The sequence below is a fragment of the Theropithecus gelada genome, unplaced genomic scaffold, assembly GCF_003255815.1.
Source record: "Theropithecus gelada isolate Dixy unplaced genomic scaffold, Tgel_1.0 HiC_scaffold_470, whole genome shotgun sequence".
Lineage (NCBI taxonomy): Eukaryota > Metazoa > Chordata > Mammalia > Primates > Cercopithecidae > Theropithecus > Theropithecus gelada.
In genome coordinates, this window is record NW_020261284.1 from 1 (window position 1) to 8,600 (window position 8,600).

The 8,600-nt window shown below is 54.0% G+C and overlaps 1 protein-coding gene across 1 annotated transcript; it reads left to right on the forward strand.

Annotated features, from left to right (window-relative positions):
* Positions 1-1,671: 1,671 nt before the first annotated feature.
* LOC112617810 (aldehyde dehydrogenase family 16 member A1-like) lies at positions 1,672-4,581 on the forward strand (the record flags this gene model as incomplete). Its single annotated transcript, XM_025374488.1, has 3 exons — positions 1,672-1,943; positions 2,250-2,372; positions 3,848-4,581. Coding segments are annotated over 3 exons (557 nt in total), but the record flags the coding sequence as incomplete, so codon positions are not given.
* Positions 4,582-8,600: the final 4,019 nt, after the last annotated feature.

Genomic DNA, 8,600 nt, shown 5'->3' on the forward strand with positions numbered 1-8,600 from the left:
GGGTTCACGCCATTCTCCTGCCTCAGCCTCCCGAGTAGCTGGGACTACAGGCGCCCGCCGCCACGCCCGGCTAAGTTTTTGTATTTTTTAGTAGAGACGGGGTTTCACCGTGTTAGCCAGGATGGTCTCGATCTCCTGACCTCGTGATCCGCCCGTCTCGGCCTCCCAAAGTGCTGGGATTACAGGCTTGAGCCACCGCGCCCGGCCCCGTATTTCTTTTTAACAAAAGAAAATAATCCGAGTGCTTTGGGAGACTGAGGTAGGTGGATCACTTGAGCCCATGAGTTCATGACCAGCCTGGACAACACAATGAAACCTCATGTCTACAAAAAACAACAAATTAGCTGGGCCTGGTGGTACACACCTGTATTCTCAGCTACTCAGGGGGTTGAGGTGGGACAATTGCTTTAGCCTGGGAGGTCAAGGCAACAGTGAGCTGTGATCATGCCACTGCACTCCAGCCTGGGCTACCCAGTAAGACCCTGTCTCAAGGAAAAAAAAAAAAGGAAAAGAGGAGAAAAAACATAAGAGTGGGCCAGGCGCGGTGGCTGACGCCTGTGATCCGAGTACTTTGGGAGGCCAAGGCAGGCTGGATCACTTGAGATCAGGTGTTCGAGACCAGTCTGGCCAATATGGTAAAGACCCATCTCTACTAAAAATACAATAATTGCCGGGCGCGGTGGCTCAAGCCTGTAATCCCAGCACTTTGGGAGGCTGAGACGGGCGGATCACGAGGTCAGGAGATCGAGACCATCCTGGCTGACACGGTGAAACCCCGTCTCTACTAAAAAATACGAAAACTTAGCCGGGCGAGGTGGCAGGCGCCTGTAGTCCCAGCTACTCGGGAGGCTGAGGCAGGAGAATGGCGTAAACCCGGGAGGTGGAGCTTGCAGTGAGCTGAGATCCGGCCACTGCACTCCAGCCTGGGTGACAGAGCAAGACTCCGTCTCAAAAAAAAAAAAAATACAATAATTGGCCAGGCGCGGTGGCTCACGCCTGTAATCCCAACACTTTGGGAGGCCGAGGTGGGTGGATCACTTGAGGTCCAGAGTTCGAGACCAGCCTGGCCAACATGGTGAAACCCCATCTCTACTAAAAATACAAAATTAGCCGGGCATGGTAGCAGGCGCCTGTAATCCCAGCTGCTCGGGAGGCTGAGGCAGAAGAATCACTTGAACCTGGGAGGCGGAGGTTGCAGTGAGCTGAGATTGTGCCACTGCACTCCAGCCTGGCGACAGAGCAAGACTCCATCTCAAAAAAAAAACAGAGAAGGGAAGGAGGGAGGGAGGGAAGAAGGAAGGAAAGGAAGGAGGGAAGGAAGGAAAGGGAAGAAAGGAAAGGAAGGAAGGAAGGAAAGGAAGGAAGGGAAGGAAGGAAGGAAATGGAAGGAAGGGAAGGAAGGAAAGGGAAGGAAGGAAAGGAAGGAAGGAAGGGAAGGAAGGAAAGGAAGGAAGGAAAGGGAAGGAAGGAAATGGAAGGAAGGGAAGGAAGGAAAGGAAAGGAAGGAAGGAAGGGAAGGAAGGAAAGGAAGGAAGGAAAGGGAAGGAAGGAAGGAAGGTTGGTTGCGCAGGATGTTTCTCACCGCCCGAACCCCCGTGGAATGATTCACTTTGACCAGAGTCTGCGAAATGGCGGGCGCTTCCACAAGGGTGCGGTTTGGGACAACACCAGGTGTTGGGAAGGACGTGGAGGAACTTGGTCTCATTCACTGTGGGCGGGGCTCCCCTGCCCCACGGGTGACCCGCCTGTCCCTGCAGGTAGCGGGTCTGAGAGGCCCTGTGCTGCGCCTGCGGGAGCCGCTGGGTGTGCTGGCTGTGGTGTGTCCGGACGAGTGGCCCCTGCTTGCCTTCGTGTCCCTGCTGGCTCCCGCCCTGGCCTACGGCAACACTGTGGTCATGGTGCCCAGCGCGGCCTGTCCCCTGCTGGCCCTGGAGGTCTGCCAGGTATATCCCCCTGCCTTCCTGCCTCTCCTCCCGGTAGCCTCAGGGCAGCAGAAAAACGCCCAAACTCGGCAGGAGCTTGGCTCTTACCGCACCCTCCGTGGTACGCATGCTGCCCCCAGCCCCAGCATCCAAACCTTCACTCCTTGGGGACCCAGTGCCCATTCTTCAGCCCAGACCTGGGGCTTTCCCGTCCAAGACCGCCCCCCCTACCCCCGTCCCATTCCTTCCCATGGCCACCCCCTGGATGCCCACTCCTTGCCCTGCCCCCACGGCCCTCCCAACCCACCCACTCTCTGCATCCTCTAGGACATGGCCACCCTGTTCCCAGCAGGCCTGGCCAACGTGGTGACAGGAGACCGGGACCATCTGACCCGCTGCCTGGCCTTGCACCAGGACGTCCAGGCCATGTGGTATTTCGGATCCGCCCAGGTGCTCTTTGTTCTGTTTTGCCATTTTCAGCATCTCAAACTTCAAACAGGCTCCTCCTTTTCCGGAAACACAGCCCCGCCCCCTTAGAACTCCTGTTGCTAAGGGGAGAAACTCCTTGACAACAAGGTTCTGAGGCCCCGCCCTTAGTACTCCAGTTACTAAGGAAGAGGCTGTCCTTAGCAACAAGGGCCTGAGAGCTGTCCAGCCCGAAGACCTCATCCCAGTGGACGGCCCGTTGCTAAGGACCACACCCTAGATTTGGAGGCCCACAGTGTACAGTGTTTTTTTGTGTGTGTGTGTTTTTTAAGACAGAGCCTCACCCTGTCACCCAGATGCAATCATACCTCACTTCAGCTTCAACCTCCCAGGCTCAAGTCACCCTCCCACCTCAGCTTCCTGAGTAGCTGGGACCACAGGCATGCACCACCATGCCCACCTAAGCCCGGCTAATTTTTTTCTTTTGCAGAGACAGGGGTTTCTCTGTGTTGGCCAGGCTGATCTTAAACTCCTGGGCTCAAGTGATCTGGAGCAGACTGGTTGAGTCTGCTCTTTTTTTTTTTTTTTAAATTTTTATTTATTTATTTATTTATTTTTATTTTATTTTGTTTTTTTGAGACGGAATCTCACTCTGTCGCCCAGGCTGGAGTGCAGTGGGGTGATCTCGGCTCACTGCAAGCTCCACCTCCCAGGTTCACGCCATTCTCCTGCTTCAGCCTCCCAAGTAGCTGGGACTACAGGCGCCCGCCACCATGCCCTGCTAATTTATTTTTGTATTTTTAGTAGAGAAGGGGTTTCACCGTGTTAGCCAGGATGGTCTTGATCTCTTGACCTCGTGATCCGCCTGCCTCAGCCTCCCAGAGTGCTGGGATTACAGGCGTGAGCCACCACTATTTATTTATTTTTTTGAGACAGAGTCTCACTCTGTCGCCCAGGCTGAAATACAGTGGCACGATCTCGGCTCATTGCAACCCTTGCCTCCCGAGTTCAAGTGATTCTCCTGCCTCCCAAGTAGCTGAGACTACAGGCACTCGCCACTATGCCTGGCTAATTGTTGGGGTTTTTTTTAAGTAGAGATGGGGTTTCCCCATATTGGCCAGGCTGGTCTCAAACTCCTGACCTCGTGTGATCTGCCTGCCTCAGCCACCCCAAGTGGTGGGATTACAGGAGTGAGTCACGGCGCCCCACTGTCCACTCTCTTAAATCACCTGTTGGTAACAGATGTGAACTTGTTGACAAGAGCCTTGGGCCTCATTCCTCTCAACATGGGCTGTTAAGGGAGAGGAAATTCCCTAACCCCTGGGTCAAATGCCTTTCCCTGCCATCTGGAAGTTTTGCTTGGAAGGAACTGAGCACTGTAGCTACAGAGCATAGGTCCAGCCTGAAGCCCCTGATCAGTAACAGTCCTCATCGTGGAGGAAGCAGGTGCTTAGCAACAAGCCCGCAGAAGTGCTGACCCCCCTCTCTCCCCACCTCAGGGTTCCCAGTTTGTGGAGTGGGCCTCAGCAGGAAACCTCAAACCGGTGTGGGTGAACAGGGGCTGCCTGCAGGCCTGGGACCACGAGGCCGAGGGGGCAGGCCCGGAGCTGGGGCTGCGATCGGCACGGACCAAGGCCCTGTGGCTGCCTATGGGGGACTGATGCCTGAGCGCCACCTGCTGCATTTTGGACACCTCAGACCAAGGGGAAATGCACCCCCGCAGAAATGCCCCCCTGGGACTTTTCCCTTCTGTGGGGAATAAATAAAGTCTCTGACAAACCCTAGCTATGCTTCTGTGAGAAGAAAGTAGCAACTTCTGGCAGATATGAGGCTTTTTTTTTTTCTTTTTTTGAGACAAGTTCTGGCTCTGTCACCCAGGCTGGAGCGCAGTGGCACAATCTCAGTCCACTGCAGCCTTGATCTCTGGGGCTCAAGGGATCCTCATGCCTCAGTCTCACATGTAGCTGGGGCCACAGACATGCGCCACCACACCTGGCTCAAGGCCATTTTAGTTCTCAGGTTGAGCAGCTCAGGAGCCGGCTCCAGCACAATGCTGTGTATGTGAAACAGAAAGGGGACCCCCGAGGACCCCGGACAGGGCCTTAGGACTCTCATATCTTCTTGTCTTCTCCATCTGGCAGCTCTTGCTCTCTGGTTTTCTCTGCCTTTTCATGGCCCCGGAATCCATACGCAGTAAAGGAGCTCTCTGGAATAAAATTAAAGTCCTCCTATATGACTTTTGTCAATTTCCATGATATAAACGCTCCCACCATGCCGGATTTCAAGGTACAGGTGATTAAACAACTGGCTGAGAGATCCGGAATTGGTTTTTGTTGTTGTTGTTGGGTTTTGTTTGTTTGTTTGTTTTGAGATGGAGTCTCGCTCTGTCGCCCAGGCTGGAGTGCAGTGGCGCCATCTCAGCTCACTGCAAGCTCCACCTCCCGGGTTCACGCCATTCTCCTGCCTCAGCCTCCCGAGTAGCTGGGACTACAGGCATCTGCCACCACACCCGGCTATTTTTTTGTACGTTTAGTAGAGACGGGGTTTCACCATGTTAGCCAGGATGGTCTGGATCTCCTGACCTTGTGATCCACCCACCTCGGCCTCCCAAAGTGCTGGGATTACAGGCGTGAGCCACCACGCCCAGCCGAGATCCTAAATTGTTAACAGGTCAGTTCCCTTGAGCCAATATGAGCCCCTTCAGCACACCACTGCCTTAGGATTCTGGTTGTGGGTGGGTTTTTTTGGTTTGTTTTTTGTTTTTGAGACAAGAGTCTCTCTCTGTCACCCAGGCTGGAGTGCAGTGGCACCATCTTGGCTCACTGCAACCTCCACCTCCCGGGTTCAAGCGATTCTCCTGCCTCATCCTCCAGAGTTGCTAGAATTATAGGCTTGCCCACCACACCCAGCTAATTTTTTGTATTTTTAGTAGAGACGGGGTTTCACCATGTTGACCAGGCTGGTTTCAAACTCCTGACCTCAAGCGGTCTGCCTATCTCAGTCTCCCAAAGTGCTAGGATTACAGGCTTAAGCCACCGCACACAGCTGTTGATTTTTTTTTTTTTTTTTTTTTTTTTGAGACGGAGTCTCGCGCTGTGTCACCCAGGCTGGAGTGCAGTGGCGCGATCTCGGCTCACTGCAAGCTCCGCCTCCCAGGTTCACGCCATTCTCCTGCCTCAGCCTCCGAGTAGCTGGGACTACAGGCGCCCGCCACCACGCCCGGCTAGTTTTTTGTATTTTTAGTAGAGACGGGGTTTCACCATGTTAGCCAGGATGGTCTCGATCTCCTGACCTCGTGATCCACCCGCCTCGGCCTCCCAAAGTGCTGGGATTACAGGCTTGAGCCACCGCGCCCGGCCTTGATTTTTTAAATAAAGGATCTTGCTCTGTTTTTCAGGCTGTAGTACGGTGGGGCAGTCACAGCTCACTGCACCCTCGGCCTGGGCTCAATCCTCCCACCTCGGCCTCCTGAGTAGCTCAGACCACAGACACACACCACCATGCCTGGCTAATTTTTTTTTTTTTTTTTTTTTAATAGGCAGGGTCTACCTATGTTGCCCAGGCTGGTCTTGAACTCCTGGCCTCAAGCGATCCTCTCACCTCAGCCTTTCTTTTTTTTTTTTTTTTTTTGGAGACGGAGTCTTGCTCTGTCACCCAGGCTGGAGTTCAGTGGCCAGTGGCCAGATCTCAGCTCACTGCAAGCTCCGCCTCCCGGGTTCCCGCCATTCTCCTGCCTCAGCCTCACAAGTAGCTGGGACTACAGACGCCCACCACCTCGCCCGGCTAGTTTTTTGTATTTTTTAGTAGAGACGGGGTTTCACCGTGTTAGCCAGGATGGTCTCGATCTCCTGACCTTGTGATCCGCCCGTCTTGGCCTCCCAAAGTGCTGGGATTACAGGCTTGAGCCACCGCGCCCGGCCTCACCTCAGCCTTTCAAAGTGTGGGACTACAGGCGTCAGCCACCACACCTGAAGTAGAATTATTTTTGATGTAAGAAACCCACTCTTACTAGTTTAAGATAAAAGGGGAGTTTTCAGAGGCCAGGCTCAGTGACTCAAGCCTGTAATCCCAACACTTTGGGAGGCCGAAGTGGGCACATCACCTGAGGTCAGGAGTTTGAGAGCAGTCTGGCCAACATAGTGAAACCCTGTCTGTATTAAAAATACAAAAATTAGCTGGGTGTGGTGGCGGGCACCTGTAATCCCAGTTACTCAGGAGGCTGAGGCAGGAGAATCACTTGAACCCAGGAGGCAGAGGTTGCAGTGAGCTGAGATCACACCACTTCACTCTAGTCTGGGCAATAGAGCAAGACTCCATCTCAAAAAAAAAAAAATGGGGTTTTCCGAACTGGGCGTGGCAGTTCACACCTGTAATCCCAGCACTTTGGGAGGCTGAGGCAGGTGGCTCACTTGAGGTCAGAAATTCGAGACCAGGCCGGGCGCGGTGGCTCAAGCCTGTAATCCCAGCACTTTGGGAGGCCGAGACGGGCGGATCACAAGGTCAGGAGATCGAGACCATCCTGGCTAACACGGCGAAACCCCGTCTCTACTAAAAACACAAAAAATTAGCCGGGCGAGGTGGCGGCGCCTGTAGTCCCAGCTACTCGGGAGGCTGAGGCAGGAGAATGGTGGGAACCCGGGAGGCGGAGCTTGCAGTGAGCTGAGATCTGGCCACTGCACTCCAGCCTGGGCGACAGAGCGAGACTCCGTCTCAAAAAAAAAAAAAAAAAAAAAAAAAATTCGAGACCAGCCTGGGCAACATGGTGAAATCCCATCTCTACTAAAATTATAAAAATTAGCCAGGCATGGTGGCAGCACCTGAAATCCCAGCTATTTGGGAGGTGGAGGCAGGAGAATCTCTTGAACCCAGGAGGCAGAGGCGGCGCTTGCAGTGAGCCAAGATCATGCCACTGCACTCCAGCCTGGGCAACACAGCGAGACTCGGTCTCAAAAAAAGAAAAAAAAAAAAAGGGAGAGAGAGAGAGGAGTCTTCGGGAAGGCCACAGAGATTCCCTAGAGACAGTAGGGCAGTAGGGCAGGACACACATTGAGGGGCCCCAGGACTTGGTCAGGAAGGAGCTAGAGCAGGTCTTTTGTCCATGGGCCACATGAGCTGTTGGGGCTTGTATCTCTGCGTCTCTTTCTAGCCAGATGGAAGGTCTGACCATTCGGTGCGACAAGGCAGCTAACCCAGGCTGAACAGGAAGTGAGGCAGGCAGAGGGATCAGGGAAGGGAAATGGATGGTGAAGGCCACGACGGGCGAGGCTTTGCTGCAGTAACACACAACCCCCAAATCTGCGTGGGCCACAACCACAACTTTAGTTTGTTGCTTACACTCCCTGCGCTCATCCAGAGCTGGCAGGATCCCTGTACTCCTCTGAGTGGCACAGGAAACTTGGCTGATGGAGGCGCTCTCTCCACGCATCCTCCACCATCCATTCCCCAGACCCTTAGACTTCCATCTAGAAGTGACACCTGTCACCTCCACCCTCATGTGATTGGCCAAAGTGAGTGTGGCCATGTCCGAGTTCCCCAGGATGGGGCCTCGAATCCTTCTGCAGGGAAGAGGGGCCAGCAGATGTTTGAGGACAGTCTGCCACGGATCAGATGGGTAAGCAAAAGATTCAGGCCAGGTGTGGTGGGTCACACCTGTAATCCCAGCACATTGGGAGGCCGAGGCAGGCAGATCACCTGAGGTCAGGAGTTCAAGATCAGCCTCGCCAATATGGTGAAACTTCGTCTCTACTAAAAATACAAAAATTAGCTGGGCGTGATGGCACGCACCTGTAATTCCAGCTACTCAGGAGGCTGAGGCACAAGAATCGCTTGAACCCGGGAGGTGGACGTAGCAGTGAGATGAGATTGTGCCACTGCACTCCAGCCTGGGCAACAGAGAGAGACCCCCTCTCAAAAAAAAAAAAGAAAAAACTTCAGAGATTCAGAGGTCCACAGATGTGGAAGAGAGCTTCTATTTTGTCTCCTTTACCACCTCACCCCTCAGTTTGGAGTTGGAGAAACCGAGGCTTAGAGAGGTCAACGGGCTGGCCAAGCTCCCACAATGATAAAGCTAGGGCTAGGGCGACACCTGCCAGGCCCAATGTGACAAGATACACCCTGGGTCCTGTGTGCCAAGCCTTGGCGGGACAAAGTTGGGGCCCAGAGGACGGTAAGACACAGCAACTCCTAGTTCCCAGAGACAGATCCGGGTTCCAGCCCCAGCTCACCATGCACTGGGCATGCCACCCAGGGAGT